The 18,889-nt window shown below is 38.7% G+C and overlaps 1 protein-coding gene across 7 annotated transcripts in view; it reads right to left on the bottom strand.

The window, feature by feature from the left end:
- VPS8 (VPS8 subunit of CORVET complex) overlaps positions 1-18,889 on the bottom strand; it is a 254,754-nt gene that overhangs the window by 25,210 nt on the left and 210,655 nt on the right. For all 7 annotated transcript variants that reach the window (XM_027584601.2, XM_027584610.2, XM_027584603.2 and 4 more), the window contains one exon: positions 8,579-8,632. In XM_027584601.2, coding sequence (XP_027440402.1) covers positions 8,579-8,632 — 54 coding nt within the window. The remainder of the gene's footprint in view (positions 1-8,578; positions 8,633-18,889) is intronic.

Raw genomic sequence — 18,889 nt, 5'->3', positions numbered from 1 at the left:
ATGTATATAATGTAATGTTGGCCTATAACATGCAGAAATGCAATATATTTAAATGGGTAGGGACAAAGCTTTACTGGGGCTAAGAACGTGGCTAAGACAGTAAAGCAATAATTATCACAATGTATTGTTGGGTTTGTAACATTAACAGATATACCATGTAGAAGAGTTATCACAAAATGTGGGAAAAAATAATAGAGCTAAATAGGAGTAACACTTCTATGTACAACTTGAATTAAGCTAGTTTAAATCAGAAGCTGAATCAGAAAAGTTAAGATGTATAGGGTAAACCCTAGAGCACCACCAAAACAAAAAACAAAAACCAGAAAAAAAAAAACCCTCAAAGACATTTAAAGACCTCACCCAAGAAGATATACAGATGGTAAAATAAGCTTATGAAAAAATACTCAACATCGAATGTCATTCAAGACATCACTACTGGAATGGCTAAAATCCAAAAATAGACAACACCAAATGCTGACAAGGATGTAGGACAATAGGGACTCACATTCACTGTGTGGGAATGCAAAAATAGTACAGCCACTCTGGAAGATAGTTTGGCAGCTTCTCAGAAAACTGAACGTTCTTACCATACAATCCAGCAGTTGCTCCTTGGTATTTACCCAAATGAGCCGAAAACATGTCCACACAAAAACCCGCACATGGATGTTTATAGTAGCTTTATTGACAACTACTGAAACCTGGAAGCAACCAAGATGTCCTTTAGTAGGTGAATGGATGAACAACAAACTGGTATATCCAGACAATGGCATATTATTCAAAGTTAAAAAGAAATGAGCTATCAAGCCACAAGAAGACATGGAGGAACCTTAAATGGGTATCACTGAGTAAGAGAAACCAATCTGCAAAGGCTACATACTGTCTGATTACACGACATTCTGGAAAAGGCAAAACTATGGAGACAGTAAAAAGATTAGCAGACGCCAGAAGTTTGGGAGGTGGGAGGGAAGGATGAATAAATGAAGCATGGGATTTTTGGGGTAGTGTAACTATTCTGCATGATATTGTAATGGTGCCGACATTTCATTATACATTTGTCAGAACCCACAGAATGTACAACACAAGATGTGACCTCTATTGTAAACTATGGAATTACATTAATAATAATGTATCTATGTTAGCTTATCAGTTGTAATAAATGTACCACAGGAATGCAAGATGTTAATAACAGGGGAAAATGGAGGGGGAAATGTATGGGAACTGTACCTTCTGATCACTTTTTCTATAATCCTAAAACTGCTTAAAAAAAATAGTCCATTAATGGGGCGCCTGGGTGGCTTAGTCGGTTTAGCATCCGACTCTTGATTTCAGCTCAGGTCATGGTCTCAGGGCCATGAGATCGAGCCCTGCGTCAGGCTTTGTGCTGAGCATGGAGCCTGCTTAAGATTCTCTCTCCCTCTCCCTTTGCCCCTTGCTTGCGCTCCCTCTCAAAAAAAAAAAAGTTCATTAATTTAAAATATCAATAAAGAAATCCAAATGCTACATTAGAAAATATTCAATTAATACAAAAGAAATTGGCGAGGAGTAGATTTGTACATTGGGTAAGAACTCTGAGATACTTCGAAACGCTCAGCTAGTCCCACTCTTTAGGCCAGAGGATACACCCAATCATCAGCAAGAGTGAATACCACAAGCAAGTGGTCACCACTGTCCTCCTCTGTAACTGTTTCCAGCTAACACTCTCTTCCTCTATAGGAGGACTAGTAAGCAGGTTTCAGAAAGGCCCTGGCCATGAGGAGTAAGGAAAGAACATGGCAGTGCAGTCAGACCCATGACCATGTTATACTTCACCCGAGCCCTGAGTTCCTGAAGAATAGCTGTAGTTAAGGAAATCCCCATACCCTATTGTGGGAAACAGCTTACTGCAAAGACCACCCTTCCCCATAAGTCTGAGACAAAATCCACCACGCCACCAGGTTCATCTATGACAAAGCTAGGCACCGGCCCATCAAATTTCCACTCTTGGCCTCTTAAAAGATGAGCAGAACTGTTTGTCCTGATTCAATGGAACAAAATGCTTGTTAACTGATGACCAAACTTTAGTTAAGCTTCTCTCCTTCCCCCAAGCCCTTGATCCACCCTCAACCTGAGCCAGCTTACAATCCTTAATGATCCCTTCCGAGAACCAGCTGACCACATGAAAGACATCTCTAATCAACTATCTATCACCTACTCCCCCACATCTGGTTCTTTCTACCCGTTTACTGGCCGCAGCAAAAAAATTCCTTTCTGCTTTTTTTTTTTCTTTTAAGTAACCTCTACGCCCAGTGTGGGGTAGGGCTCAAACTCACAACCTCAAGATCAAGACTCACATGCTCTACTTAACTGAGCCAGCCAGGTGCCCCTGCCTGATTTTTTGACACCCTTGTGGATCTTAAGGTTGGAACATTCTCCTCATAGCAAAAGCCCCCTCCTCTTTCTGCAATTATTCTTTTGAATGAAGTCTCTCCTTCCCTAAGTCCAAATTTGTTTTTGTTTTTGTTTTTGTTTTAATAGACTCTACTCGTTCAGGCTAGATGTTAGGGTCTAATTGAAATCATCCAGTACACATCAATGGACATGTCATTTGGGTTTAATACAACTGCAGACTCATAAAATCCTAACATAGCAAGGGATCTAAAAATTGACCAGCCCACCTCTCCCCCACTGCAGGAAAAGCTCTGCAACAGCTCTGAGTGGCAGTAAACATCCTGCAAGGATCAAACACCTCCGGTAACAGATAATGTGCAATCTCACAAGGCAACCTGTCCCACTATCAGAAAATTCTCCTACCTAAGCTGGCATCTCCATCCACCAGCAGCTACCCACCAGCACCAGTTCTGTCCTCTGAACTGCAAAGAATGCCTATGTTTCCTTCCAGATCTTTCAGCTGTCTGAAGGTAACTGCACCCCAGCTACTTCATGTCAGCATAAAAAGGCACCTGGCCTGTGGGGATCTTCCACCCTGTCTCTGCAAAAACAAAGACTACATCCTGCCCTTGGTTTTCTTCTTCTTCTTCTTTTTTTTTCGTTTAAATGAGTAGAGGCATGGAAGTCACATTTGGATCTAAGTCCTACTAAGAAAATAGGGAAGGAGGCAGCATACCTCCATCAAGGGCTATCCCTTTTTGTTCACGAGGGGCCAGTCAGCCAAGACACTGCAGCCAGCTTTTCCTGTTGTTATGGAAACTGTGGCTCTGTGAGGCTTTTCCCCTTAAAAATACCGCCCCCGAGTTCCCTCCTCTCCCTGCCAACGATTCAATAAAAATCCTGAGTGAGTGCAGTCATCTACATTCCTGACATGAGTGGCAAGACTGCGAACGGACTCTAAAAATTTTACCTCACTAGAACACTTGGACAAAACAAAAAACTGCTCCAAATTCTTGTCATACACTTGAATACTTAAGGAACTACTCATCAGTCTCTGGGAGGTTTGGCTATTAAATCCACCAGTTCAGTCACTATTCACTTGGAAATGTGTTGACAGCAAGAACTATATTTCACTGACCTTGGTCCTTCCCAGGCCTGGCATCTTGAAGCACGTGGAATATTCACTGACTCTACCCCAGACTTATGAGAAAGCCTTCCCACTCTACCTCTCCCAGTACCTTGTCCCTGGCTGAAGAAGTCACTCTGGAAGACCATCAACCGTGGACTCTTCCAGTGGGTTTTACCAGCGTGAGGATATTCTTTAGCCAGAGTTCCGGACTCCTCAGGCTTCTGCAAACACACCAGCAGAGAAAGCTCATCTAAAACAGGGGATGGCTCGGGGAGTATAACTATGCTTTTGTGATTGAGATGTAAGACAAAATTACTTTCTCTGGTTACCATGCATGTAATAATCCCAACCTTGCAAATTCCTGGTTGGTGTTTCTTTAGTAGTTGAGAAAAGATGCATCAAAGCTGAGTGGTTTTTGATGCTGCCTTCAACTAACTCTCTAAAATCATTTGTCACCTCAAACATTATCAACACCTCCAATTTTAATCTGTTCTAGTGAGTCAATTGCAAGGGACTTTTACAGTAATTTTTATCTTAGGAAAACGCTTCCTGATTTTTAAATTTCCGGTCATCCATGATCAAACACTGAACAAGCCCTAGAGAAGCATGTGTATCTTCTAACTTTACTGAAGTTATCAGAGCCACTTAAGAAGAAATTTTATATACATAAGATAAATATTACAAATTTTGTATGCCACATATATATAATATACAAGTATTTCTAATCCAGAGCTTTCTAAAAGACTATCTAAAATGCAAAATGCTTGTGTTTTGAAGAGTTGTGTACACATGTTCATAAAATTTGCTAGATTCTGACAGGTGGCAGCAGAGTGGAAGAGCGACTGCTACAGGAGACACCTATCCCAGGAAGTTAAGCAGAACCCTACAGAAAATGGCTTCTGTTCTCCTCAGCACTTCCGCGCAGCTCTTGCCAGAGCCAATACTAACAACACAGTCACCAAGCACTTTCTTTGGTTATTGGTCAACAGAGAATCTCAGGCTCAAATCAAGAACATTACTGCTCCTTTGTGTTTCCTACACATCACTTTGGCAGTCAGTTGTTCAACAGACACTGCTGGGGCCTCCATCTGTCAATGCAACTTTGACAATGTAGCTCCAGGATGATACCTAGAATACATTTGTAGATGTTCATATATATGCAGGAACAAACACACAAACATACACACAAAAATACGTATACAACCAGAGAAGTACCAGTTAGGTGCTGAGTTTCACACTGGTCTCACTTAGAATACTGCTGACGTAGCCCAAACAGCAAGGGACTGACCACGCTGGAATTATAAGCCTGAGACAGCAATGAGGTTTCATTTGTTCTTTCTCTTTACTCAGGCCCAGAAACTACTTTCTCCCCCGTCACTTCCCGTAAACAGCTATGAATCCTGCGGAATCTCTTTGACATATCTCTCCTTCACTCGACAACTACCGACTACTTGGTTCTACACTTAGGGATATGATAGCAAACAAGTCTGACTCGGTGGCTGTGCCTTCCTGAGGCAGGCAGTCTCTGATGGGGCAGACACAGAAGTAATGAGGCAAGGTCAGCAAAGCCCGGTAAACATGTCGGTAGGTGGGGACTCGTTCCGGGTGCTATAAGGGAGAACTCCTAACGGGAAGGACAGCTGGCTCACACTTAAGGTGTCAGAAGGACACCTTTTGGGGGGAGAAAAAATAAGACTTGAATCTACCTCATCTCATTCCATTAATACAGCACAGCTTCAGGACCTTTTTCTTGCCTGGACACTGTCTATTCTTCTGATCGATCTTTCTGCCTTTAATCTCACCTTTGACAGAAACTCTTATCCTCAAGATAAAAAGCAAACTTCACAAAATAGTGCTCTTTTGTGATATGGATTCCCATTCATTTCACCAAGCCTCTGCATGCTCCCATATTTAAGACACACAGAACCATCTCCATTTCTGAGATGTCCTATACTCACCCATGTCTACCTGGAATACCTTTTCCCTTGTGCTTCAACGCTAGATCAAGCTTTATCTTCTTTGAGAAGCCTTCCCTGACCACTCAGTCTGGGAGAGGCACCTGTTTCAATACGTATTTTAAAGTTATTCTAGACATCATAACAGTGTGATATTAAGTATGTACTATTTAGTTTAAGCTTCAACTTAGGGACAGTCAGTGGTCCTAACCAAGAATCCATATTTCAGAGACTGCGAGCAAATACGAATTCCCAAAAGCAGCTACTCAAAGTCCTTTGGCTGTTCATTATCGACCAACACCTAAGATTTTGCTCATTTGCTCAAAAAACCCAGAAATTTTTTTATTGGTGAAATTGATGTCTGTTAATCAGAATGGTAAATATGAGAGATGGGCTCTCATTGCTAAAATAAAATGTATCCAAGATGTATCTGGATTAAATATTTTAGAGATAGCCCCAATTCTGGCATGGACAGCGAATAAGTCTGTACCTGATCACTTAGGAATGCCACCTGGGGCCACCGTGTCCAGTCATTGGCTTTGGAAGTTTGTTTGTCTGATGCTGATTACAGGAGTAAGAGAATCCTACTTATGTAACACTGCTACACCCCTGACAGTGGTCAGACACCTGAAATGACAGACAGCTAGGCCATTACCAAGTTTAACAAATAGGTTACATGAAGCTATTTCTAAATGAGTATTTAAACATCTTTAAGTATGGCAGGATTTGCTTTCGTTATAATGTAGTAACAAAGCTTTTCTCAAACTTCTTCGTTGGGCTTTTTACCATGGGAACACATGAGTTGTATTAAATCTGCTTAGTCATTCCACACAGCCTCTCCTCTCTGCTCCTGTGTACCCTGTGCACCTTCCACGGCATGTGTCAAACTGTACGGTCATTGTCAGTTTACATGGCTACCTTCCCCAATAAGTGCTGAGGTCCTTGAGAACAAAGACTATGTTTTTCATCTCTGTAGTCCCTTGCTTAGCTCAGGATCTACATACAGAAATACCGGCTGAATGGACAACAATACAACGTAGCAATAATAAAGTGACAGGACATCTAACTAGGATTGGGGGATTTGTGTTTTAACACCAGTTTCAGTAATACCTGAGTCCCTACTATGTGCCAATAATTTACCAAGGACTTACTGTGTGTCAAACACAGTGTTAGGCCCTTAAATAGTATCTCATTTAGTCTTCAGGATATTTCTGAGAGGTAGTGCCATCATTTACAGCAGAGGAAGCAGAAAGGCTGACTAAGAGAATTATCCTACTAGGGGCGCCTGCGTAGCTCAGTCAGTTAAGTGTCTGACTCTTGATTTTGGCTTGGGTCAAGACCTCAGGGTTGGGGCGCCTGGGGGGCTCAGTCGGTTAAGCATCTGCCTTCAGCTCAGGTCATGATCCCAGGGTGCTGGGATGATCCAGCCCCACATCGGGCTCCTGGCTCAGTGGGGAGCCTGCTTCTCCCTCTCCCTCTGCCTCTCTCCCTGCTCATGCTCTCTCTCCCTCTGTATCTGTGTGTCTCAAATGAATAAAAAAAAAAAAGACCTCAGGGTTGTGAGATCGAGCGCTGCATTGGGCTCCATGATGGGTGTGGAGCCTGCTTAAGATTCTCTTTCTCCTTCTTCCTCTGCAACCCCCATCTCTTTAAAAAAAAAAAAAAAAAGTTATTCAGATAAATAAGTGAAAGAGTCAATCTTTGAACCCATGTCTGGTTGAATCGAAAGCACATTTTTAACCTCTACTTTAGAAGTGTGTCCCATAGCTAACACTTGAAAGCTTAGGCAAAAAAACAGCCCTCTGGATTCCAATTTCCTCATTTGTTTACGTTGCGAGACCAGGTGACTCAAGCCCTCCCCCCGGCTAAGGTCACAGTGTGGTGGCTCCAGGCAGCAGCAATCATCATCTCAGTCTGCTGCCCTTGTGGTCCCCACAAAAATGGAAGAGAGTTTCCTGGGCAGCAGGGAATAGGGCTTTTCGGATAACATATTTTGTTTTCATTCTTTTTTTTCTTTTAAAAACGTCTCAGGGGATTCTATAGGCAGAGAAAAGGGACCTAGTTTTGGCACACGGCTTTGAAGCTAGAACCTGCTGTTAGGTGACAGAGCCAGCAAGTTGTTATTTTTGTTCTACAATTCTTCACTGACATGGATGCTGGCTGAAATCATAAAAAAGGCAAGGAAAGAAAACCTACATCCAGGGACACTTATTGTCAGCAAAATAAAAGTGGTAAAAGAAAACAGTAAAAAATGTCAGCTTGTTTACCACACTTCAACTGCACTGTTGCAGCTGTATACAGAAGAGGAGTTTAGGCCTGGTTCTCTTGACACCATCTGAGAATCACTCAATTGAAAAGACTCACACCCTTTCTGTGCTACAAAGTTTCCAGTCAGGGATTGGAGTGGCATAAGTAAGGGTTCCATCCCACAAGGATTTATGGAGCACTTGCTTATGCAGTATGAAGTGCTAATATCTCAGGCCAGTTTTCTCTGGCACAGCTATCTGGAGGGAAAGCATATTAGTAGGGAAAGAATACCTTAGACTATCCTCCTTAGAATATCTTTTATCTGCTACCACTCACTGATCAGGATAGCTGCCTGGTAAATAGAATGGGAATTCTAGAACAATGAAAGTTCTTAGTTGCCAGGAGACTGATGGTAGGCCCAACCCCCCATTTGGCTTCCTGGAAGAGCTAAGGAATTCTGGTGATATGTCATTAAGGTGTCCAATCAGAAAGAACCTTTGACAGCATTGAGATGATTAAAAATCATTATCATTTTGAGACAATTGTTCAAGAGAGGATAATAAACACACAGAAGGAGGAAGGTGGATTTGTGTCTTTAAAACTCACTATCTTCTAGAAATGAGCAGAGGAGAAAAAAAAGAGAGACAGAACAAGAAACAGACTCTGAACTATCGAGAACCAACTGATGGTTACCAGAGGGGAGGAGGGGGGAGGGGATGGGTAAAATAGGCGATGGGGATTAAGGGGTGCACTGGTCATGATGAGCGCCGGGTGATGTATGGAAGTGTTGAATCACTATATGGTACACCTGAAACTAATATAACTGTATGTTAACATACTGGAATTAAAATAAAAGCGTAATAAATTTTAAAAAACTCACCTTCTTAACAGCAGAATCTCCTTTGGATGGATGACAAGAAGGAGACATTTTTACCTAGAAAAAAAAGGCAAACATTTTAATAGCCTTTTAGTTATAATCTAGTTTTATTTGACCCACACTCAAAATAACTCAACTAGAATTGGTATAACTGAGATAAAACAGACATTTTCAGAGCAACAATGAATAGATTTTTTTTTTTTTTTTTGGTTAAGTCCCTTTGAAACTTTTCTGGAGATCAAAAGTCAGTAGTTAGCCAAGATAAAGATATGATTAGGGTAAGTAAAGTAGAACAGATGGCAGAGACTGGTTTGAACCAAATGGTGAAGAACCAAATAGATACAGATCTTTGTTGACAACATTAATCAACTGATGCAATATGCAATGGTCAGCATTTCTTACAGAGGCCAACTCAAAGTATCCTTTGTGACATAATAGCCTTTTAAGCAAGACATGCACAAAAGAATTTGATAAAATGGCCAAAAATTTAGAAAAAGTATCAGCCAAACCATAATAAAAGGATGTTTAGCTCAAGGAAGAGAAGACTGATGGTATAGGGGTATCCTGAAATATCTGAGGTTTGAAAGAGATTGTCAGATCAGAAAAAAAGAGCAAGACTCAACTACATGTTACATGCAAAACCCATATTTTAAATGTAAAGGCACAAATGGCTTGCAAAGATAAACCCTGCTAGCACTAGATTTCAGAGCAAAGACTAATACCAGGGATAAAGAAGACCATTTAATAATAATAAAGTGGTCAATTCATCAGGAGGACATAACAATCCTAGATATCAATGCATCTAATAGCTTAAAAATACATAAAATAAAAATTGATAGAATTGAAAGGAGAAAAAGATTTTATAGTCAGAGATTTCCACGCCATTCTCTCTCAATATATTGAAGAACAAGTAGGCAGATGTTTAGAAAGGATTTAGAAGACTTACAGCACACAACTAACTAGATCAGTTGGACATTTATAGAACACTCCACCCAGGAAAAGTAGAATACACTTTCTTTTCAGGTACACATGGACCACCACACAGACTATTTCCCGTCAGTAAAATAATCCTCAGTAAATTTAAATGGATCCAAGTCATACTAAAGAAGGTTCTCTGATAACACTAGAAGTCACTTAGACTTAGTAAAAAGAAAGATCTCTAAAAAAATTCCCAAATACTTAGGAACTAAGTTACATTTTCAAATAACCCACGGGTCAAAGAAGGAATCAAAAGGAAATTAGATCCTAGAAACATAGAACCTACCAAGAATGAATCATGAAGAAAGAGAAAATCTGAATAGCCAACAACCAGTAAGAAGATTGATTCAGTAATCAAAAACCTCCCAACAAAGAAAAGTGCAGGTCCAGATAATTTCATTGGTGAATTCTACCAAACATTCAAAGAATCAACACCAATCCTTCTCAAACTCTCCCAAAAAATTGAAGAGAAGGGAACACTTCCAACCTCACTGTAGGAGGTCAGCATTACCCTGATATCAAAGCCAGACAAGGACACTACAAGAAAAGAAAATTACAGGCCAATATCCCTGATGAACAAAGATGGAAAATCCTCAATAAAATACTAGCAAACTGAATTCAATAGCATATTAAAAGGATCACACACTGTGATCAAGTGGGATTTATCCCTGGGATGCAAAGATGCTTCAACAAATACAAATCAGTAAGTGTGATACCCACATTAAGAGAATTAAGGAAAAAAAACTATATGATCATCTCAGTCAATGCAGAAAAATTCTTTGCCTTTTTATGATAAAAACACTCAATAAACTAGGATTAGAAGGAAACTACCTCACACAATAAAGGCCGTGTATAAAAAAAACCCAGAGCTAACATCACACTCAGTGAAGAAAACTGAAAGCTTTTCCTCTGAAATTAGAAATAAGAATGCTTGCTTTCACCACTTCTACTGAACATAGTATTAGAAATTTTAGCCAGGGCAATTGGGCAAGAAAAAGAAATAAAGGCCATTCAAATTGGAAAGGGGAAAAGTAAACTATATTTTCAGATGACAGGTTTTATGTAGAAAACTCCACAGAGTCCACAAAAGTAAGTGTTAGAATAAACAAATTAAATAAAGTAGCAGGCTAAAAATCAGCACAAAAAAAATCAGTGTTTCTGTACACTAACAATGAACAATCTGAAAAAGAAATTAAGAAAACAATTCCATTTACCATAGCATCAAAATGAATAAAATACTTAGGAATAAACTGAGCCAAGGAGGCAAAGATAAAAAGAAAACATCCTGTATTCCTGGACTGTAAGACTTAACTGTTATGATGTTCACACTACCCAAAGCAATCTATAAATTCAAGGCAATCCCTATCAAAATCCCAGTGTCATTGTAGCAGATATAGAAAAATCCATTCTAAAATTCATATGGAACCTCACGGGACCCTAAATAGCCAAAACAATCTTGAAAAAGACAAAAGTTGGAGGTCTCACACTTCCTAAACTTACTACAAAGCTACAGTAATCAAAATTGTGCTACTGGGATAAAGACAGATATGTAGACGAATGGAATAGAGAGACCAGAAATAAATCTTCACGTATAAGGTCAAATGATTTTTGACAAGGGTACCAAGACCATTCAATGGGAGAAAGAACAGTCTTTTCAACAAATGGTGCTAGAAAACTAGATATCCATATGCAACAGAATGAAGTTAGACTTTTACCTCGCACCGTATATGAAAACTAATTCAGTGTCGATCAAAGACCTAAATGCAAAAACTAAAACGATAAAACTCTTCTTTAGAAGGAAACACAGGGAAAAGTTTCATGACTTTGGATTTAGCAATGATTTCTTAAAGATGATACCAAACGCACAAGCAACAATTAACAAAAAAATAGACAAACTGGACCGCATCAAAATTAAAAACTTTTGTATACCAAATACATAAATATAATAAAAAGGCAACTCATCAAATGGAAGAAAATATTTGCAAATGATATGGGATAAATATCCAAAATAAGGAATGAATATCCAGAATATACAGAGATCTCTTAAAATTCAACCAACAACAACAACAAAACAACCTGATCAAAAACATGAGCAAAGGACTTGGGCACTTCTGTAAAGGAGTATGGATAGCCAATAAGCACAAGAAAAGACGCTCAACATCATTAGTCATTCACAAAATGCAAATTAAAAACACAGTGAGATACCATTACACACCTACTAGAGTAGCCGAAACTAAAAAGTCTATACCAAGGATGTGGAAGAACTGGAACCCTCATACAATGCTGGTAGGAGACTAAAATGGTATGACCACTTTGGAAAGCAGTTTGGTAGCTTCTTAAGATGATAAACACACATTTGCCATATTTGTCAACCATTCCATTCCAAAGGTATTTACTCAAGAGAAATGAAAAGTATATGTCCATACAAAGACTTGTACACAAATCTTCAAAACAGCTTCATCTGTAACAGCCAGAAACTGGACAGCCAGAAACACTGATCATCAACAGGTGATATCATAAACAAATCATGGTATATGCATTAAATTGCAATACTACTCAGCAGTAAGAAGAAATGAACTCTTATAACAACATGGATGAATCTTAAATAATTATGCTAAGTGAAAGAAGAACTTAGTTGATGGTTCCATTTATCTAAAATTCTAGAAAATGCAAATTATTCTAACAGAAAGCCAATTGGTTATTTCCAGGGAACAGATGGGAGAAACTAAGTTTTTAGCAGTGAGAGGGTCAGTACCTTGATTATAGTGATGGATTCATGGATGTCTTGAATACATGTCTTATTTGTATACTTTTGTACATGTAAATTTATTTAATATCAGTTATACCTTAATAAAGCATTTAAAGAGATTTGTAGGATGCAGCTAAAACAGTGCTTAGAGGAAGAAATTTACAGCTCTTTATACTACACTGGAGAATAAGAAAGGTTTAAAATGAAGGACCTATGCTTCCAATTTAACAAGCTAGAAAAAGAAAAAGTAAAATCAAACTAAGTAGAAGGAAGGAAGTAAGGAGCAGAAATCAATCAACAGAAATCAAACAAACACTAGAGAAAATTAACAAAGCCAAAAGTTGGTTCTTTGAAAGTATAAATGACTGATAAACTTTAGATTGATCAATAAATAGAGACTATAAACCAATAATATCAGCAATAAAATTTAAAAAGATGCTACTACCATACTGCAATACTTACACATTTAAAAGAGGCTATTATGAACAATTTTATGCCAATAAATTTGACAATTCTTTAGGGGGAGAGGGGCAGAGGAGGAGGAAGAGAGATAATTTTAAGCAGGCTCCACACACAGTGGATCTGGGGTGTCCCGATCTCAAGACCCTGAGATCATGACCTGAGGAGAAATCAAGAGTCGGACACTTAACAGACTGAGCCACCCAGGCGCCCCAAATGTGACAAATTAAAAGGACACATTCCTTGAAAAGCAACTTACAAAGATGGACCCAAGATGAAACAGGAAATATGAATAACCCTATATTTATTAAAGAAATTAAATCTTATCTAATTGTCTCATAAAGAAAACTCTAAGTCCACATGATGTCAGCAGTGAATTCTAGCAAATATGAAGTACACAGGGATTAGTATCTGAAATTGGAACAGCAACTTGTTAGTTTACAAGGAAAAATACAATCCTTACTGCAAGCAGTTCAACAGACAGTAGACAGGATCAGTCTAGGATGATATAGCAGAGGTATAAGTATTAGGCAAGCAACTGGATTCAAGTTCTCCAGCCCCTTCGATTCTGACAGTCTAATTCTAAGAGCCTCCAGTACAGATGATGAAGACATTTCCTATCACTGTGGCATCAAGCTGTTCAAAAAAGACCATGTTGTAGTTGTTTTTGTTTTGGTTTTTTGGGGTTTGTTTTTTTTTTTTTTTTTTTTTTGCCTTTCCCCTCTGACTTTCAGAATAACTTTAGAAAACATAGCTCAGGGGTCAAAACTGCTGGCTGTTCAGACTGTCCTTTCGGTTTTAGCAGGTCTACAAAAATTAGACTTGACAGTCTTTGCTTTAACATACCATGACATTAATACTCTGGAATTCACTCCAGATGTATGATGTAGCTTGCTAAACATGATCCAATTTTAACTCCTGGTATGCTCTTTTTGAAAAGGAAGAAAATAGATTTTCAAAGCAAAGTAGATATTTAAGCTTAAAAAATGACCTCATGAAAGAATCTGCAGATTTTTAAAAACAAGCCAAGAACTAGATGTGATGCTGGACAATTTATCTGAGAGAGCTGTTCTCTGGAGATTAAGTTAGAGAGTGTTTGAAGTGGCAACAGAAATGGTTCGGCATCACTCATGAAAGGTCTTATTTTTCATTTGACAGGATTCCTTCTGGAAATGCCTCAGTCAATGCAGCTTGAAAGAGACACTTTAAATCCAGGTGTGCACACACTAGATCTGGGAATATGGATGATCTATTAAGCTATGGCCTTAATAATGCTAAACTTTTGTCATCTTTGTTAATGATTTCTGACTTAGAGAAACAATTTGATCTGAAGTTTAATAGCAGTAAGAATACCTTCCTTATCACCTTGATTGTTCTGATTACAAAAGGAACATATGTTCACAAATAGAAATTTAGAAAATACTAAAAGGCAAAACAAAGGAAATAAAAATCACAATCTGATTGCACAGCAATAACTACTACTAACATTTGGAATCACACTGTTTTTGTGATCTTTCCATGTTACCTGTTGAAAATGTTTATTTCACATCCGTTCTTCCATAACATGATTTTTCTATTAAGAAGTCCCTTTACTGCATAAATATACTGTGACTATTTTCACCAACTATTGGAAGTTTACTGGGGCATTTGGGTTGTTTTCACATCTTTTTTTATTAAAAAGTGCTGTCATAAACATCTTGCATATAATACTTGGTACACACACTCTTGATGTGTTATTTCCATTGCACATATAAGTCCCTGCTTCAAAGGGTGTAGGACATTTAAAAATACATATTGCCAATTTTTCTCCTGACAAGGAAGATGGATCCACACCCCTTTTCCTCTAATTCTGAAATCCCCAAAACACTGAAACAAAAAAATATATTTTTTTAAACTTGACCTGAAGTAAGGCTAATTAGTCTTTATTTATCCCACATATTATGGGATGCTGCCCTAGACCCCACTGGGAATGTTCTGTAGTAACAATATGTACCATATTACCTTTCTTTTAGCCCTTCAAAGTTGCCATTTTATTGTTTGTTTGTTTGTTTTGAGAAGTCAGCCATCAGAAACTTCTGCTTGCTCTCTAAACAACTTTCTCAAATTTTGTTGAGAGCTTATAATTGTTTAGCAGAAAGGCTGTCCAATACAGGTTACCCTGCCATTACTAGAATCGGAACTCTCTGTATTACATTTCTTCAAACACTTTTTCTGTATGATCCCTATCCCTACTCCGTCCAGGACTCCAATTACAGGAGTATTTTGCTACCTGAAGTTGTTCCATAGTTCACTGCTGCTCTAGTCATTCCTTTCCAGTCTTTTTTTTCTGTGTTTGATTTGGGATAACTGCTGTGCTGTATATTCAAGTTCACCAATTGTTTCTTTTGCAATATCCGTTATGCTGTTAATCCTATCCACTGTGCTCAACTCAGACACTGGAGTTTTAATCTTTAGATGTTTTACTGACTTGATAACTTTCCCATCTCTATCGAACATGTCCAGTCTCGCCTCTAGCTTCTTGAACACATGGAATACAATTATAATAACTTTTAATGTTCTTGTTTACTCATTCTATCATCTGTGCTATTTCTGGGTCTGTTTCAATGGATTGCTTTTTTAAAAGAATTTTTTAGAGCAGTTTCAGGTTCGTAGCAAAACTGAGAGGAAGGTACAGAAATATTGCATACATCCTATGCTCCCACCCATGCACAGCCTCCCCCGTTATCCACATCCCCCATCAGAAGGCTATATTTGCTATAACTGATGACACATTACACTGACACATCATTATCTCCCAAAGTCCAGTTTACATTAGGGTTCACTTTTGGTGTTGTGCCTTCTATGGGTTTGGACAAATGTGTAATGACATATGTCCACCACTACAGTATTGCCCGAAAAGTCTCTGTGTTCCATTTATTCACCCCTTTCCCCTAACTCCTGGCAACCACTAATGTTTTTACTGCCTCTATAGTTTTGCCTTCTCCAGAATGTCATATAGTTGATTTTCTTCTCCTCTTTATGACTTGCATTTTTCCTGCTTTCTTGATCAAATGCCAGACATTGTGAATTTCACCTTGTTGGGTAAAATACTTTTGTAATCCCTAACATATTCTTGAACTTTGTTCTGGGATGTGGTTAAAACACTTGAAAATAATTTGGGGCGCCTGGCTGGCTCAGCCAGGAGAGCATGTGACTCCTCATCTCAGGATCATGAGTTCAAACCCCATGTTGGATATACAGATTACTACAAAAAAATAAAACTTAAAAAAAAAAACAAACTTGGAAATAATTTGATCTTTTTTTAGGTTTTGTGTTTAAGCTTTGTTAGGTGGGATCAAAGCTGCGATTAGTCTAGGGTTAACTTTTCATCAATACTAAGGTTCAGACAGGACTTAGTACTCAGTGCTGCCCTGTGAAGTATGTATGCAGTACCCCCAGCTGGCATTATTCCTAGCTCTGTGTGAATCTGGGGGCACTGCTAATCCTTTTGTGTGGTTCTTCTTCTGGCCTCGAGTGTACTACTTCCTCACACAGTGGACAATACTCAATACTGAAAGTTGTCTTCTGCAGATCTCTGAGCAGCTCTCTCCTATCCATACTCTGGTCTGTAAACTTTAGCCACCTTGCTCCCCTGGAGTCCAGCTCTGTCTCCTCAACTCTGAGAGACTGGTGAGCTCTGTCTCGGTTTCCCCTCCCTGTGCCAGGGCGTGGAAACTTTCTCCTGGCAGTACACTAGGGACAAACCTAGGGCTTACATTATTTGTTTCTCATCTCTCAGGAGTCACACTCCCTCACTGCTTGATGTCCACTGTCTTGAGAACCACAGTGTTATATGTGTTGTCCATGTTCCCCCGAGAAACTCCAAATGAATCCTGTCAGAAGCTGAAGTCCCTGTATTACCTTCTAAAATGAAATCTAAAATCAAAAAAATTCTCAATTTTGAAACCTATCTGGTCAGAGGGACTTGGATAAGGGATTGCAGACCTGTAGCAATATGCACTCCCACTGGTAATGCATAAAGTGTCTGTCTCTTCACATCCTTATCAATGTAAATACATATGTATTTTGAAATGTAGGACAGTTTACTGTGTATTTTTAAAAAGTTGCCAGTTTATTAAGTTTAAAAAATGGCATCATATTGCTGTTTTAATTTGTATTTCTTTGATCACTGGTAGAGTTGAACATTTTTCACATTTCACTGAACAACAGAATTTTTTAAATGACATTTGCCCACATTCCTATCAAGGCTTCAGCTCGACATAAAGACTAGAAACACTCTTTGGGTGCTATTGTTATCCTCTGGTCTCCTGGACACGAGCCTTTTCTGGATCAAAGGGAAGTGAGCCAATTTCCAAGACTTTAAGCATCTGATTTTTTAAACCGCACCGGCAGTGGTGACCATGGAGCTGCTCATGTGGCTGTCTATCCATTTTCCACAATCAGAGGAAATGGATCATAGCAGTCCCCTGTTTCAAACCCTTCAATGCTGCCCACTACTTTAAGAGTAAAAAGTAAACTCTTCACCAGACCTTCCTGGCTCCTCAGGACATGGTCCTGCCTACCTCTTCAACCTCATTCCTTGCCACGGTCCCCTTCAGTTTCTCTGTTCCAGCTACTGAGCTTTTTTCAGTTCCTTGAACAAGTCATTCCTCTCCCCAGTGCCTCCCTGCTTACTTTCTCTTGCGTGGATCATCTTCACATGGCTGGTACCTTCCTATCTTTCAGATCTTAGCTTAAATACCACCTCTGAAATGGAGATTCCCTGACCACCCTCTGGAGCAGGTTCCCCTCATGTTATTGTTCCCATTCTTGCCACGTTCTATTCTTCGCCCTGACAGCACTCACAACCTATCACAATTTGGAATTACAAATTTGATATAGTTTGTTTACAATTTAGTTATTGTCTAGCTCTCTTCCTACATGCTAAGCTATATAATAGTAGGAAATATATTTTCTGTTTTGGGGGGGTGTTCAATAATGTATACTTAGTCCCAAGAATATAGCATTTGGCCCAAAGGAATCACTAAATACTAGGGTATAATAACAAGATTACTAGAAAATGGGCCAAAGTCTCCTCAAACAGATTCATTTAAATTAGAATCATTTATCACCTCTCTGCACTTCTAAGATACATTAACCCTCATTTAACTTGTAAATTTAAGTTATAGGATATTCTTCTGAGAAATGCTGCTATCACCAAATACTGAAATTTCACTGTTTAGCATTTAATTTTCATCTAACTTGTTTATAACAGGGAAATAACATTCTTTAAAAATGGACAAATGAACACAGGCATTAATATCAGTGTTCCGGTTTCAGTAAACAGCCTCTAAACCAAATCTCTAATTTACAGTGGGAATCCAAACTAAATAAGCAATGGACAATGGTTAATAGAAAACTATGACCAGTGAGCACAAATAAATGTCATTTACTGAATAATTTCTTGGAAGTTATAAACACTTCCCTCTGACATTACTTATAAATGTACTCCAAAAGATAAAAATTTTCTTAGACAACCCTAAAAATCAAGAAATAAAACTCAAAGTACCAAGAAAAGTATCAGCTTATTTCATTTAATTCTTTCCTGTTCTGATTATTAAAAGATGAGGAGGTGGCTATATGTTTATTTCCAATCCCCTTCTCCTCAGATATTTACCTCTTACTGGGGAAAAAACCCCAACTTTGATATTTGACTAATGTACATGCGTTTCTACCAACAAGAGATGATTTATCCAACTCTGTAAAGATATCAAGCAATAGGTTATAAAACTTTCTAATGAGACTCTAAATGCTCTTTTAAGTTTTAAAAGAAACAACAGCTTGAATGTTTCTGGCACATAAAATATGTTAACTTAGGGGTAACCTGGGTGTCTTAGTCGGTTGAGTGTCTGACTCGATTTTGGCTCAAGTCATGATCTCAGGGTCCTGGGATCGAGCCCCACATTGGGCTCCATGCTCAGTGGGGAGTCTGCTTGAGGATTCTCTCTCCCTCACCCACTGCCCCTTCTCCCACTCACATGTTCTCTAAAATAAATAAATCTAAAAAAAAGTGTTAGCTTAATACCAGCTCTCAAGAATTCTAAGCCCAGTTAATAATGTAAAGTTAAAACTACAATCTAGTAAATCTT

This window comes from Zalophus californianus, chromosome 1 (genome assembly GCF_009762305.2).
Source record: "Zalophus californianus isolate mZalCal1 chromosome 1, mZalCal1.pri.v2, whole genome shotgun sequence".
NCBI lineage: Eukaryota > Metazoa > Chordata > Mammalia > Carnivora > Otariidae > Zalophus > Zalophus californianus.
This window is presented reverse-complemented; position numbering and strand designations above follow the sequence as displayed.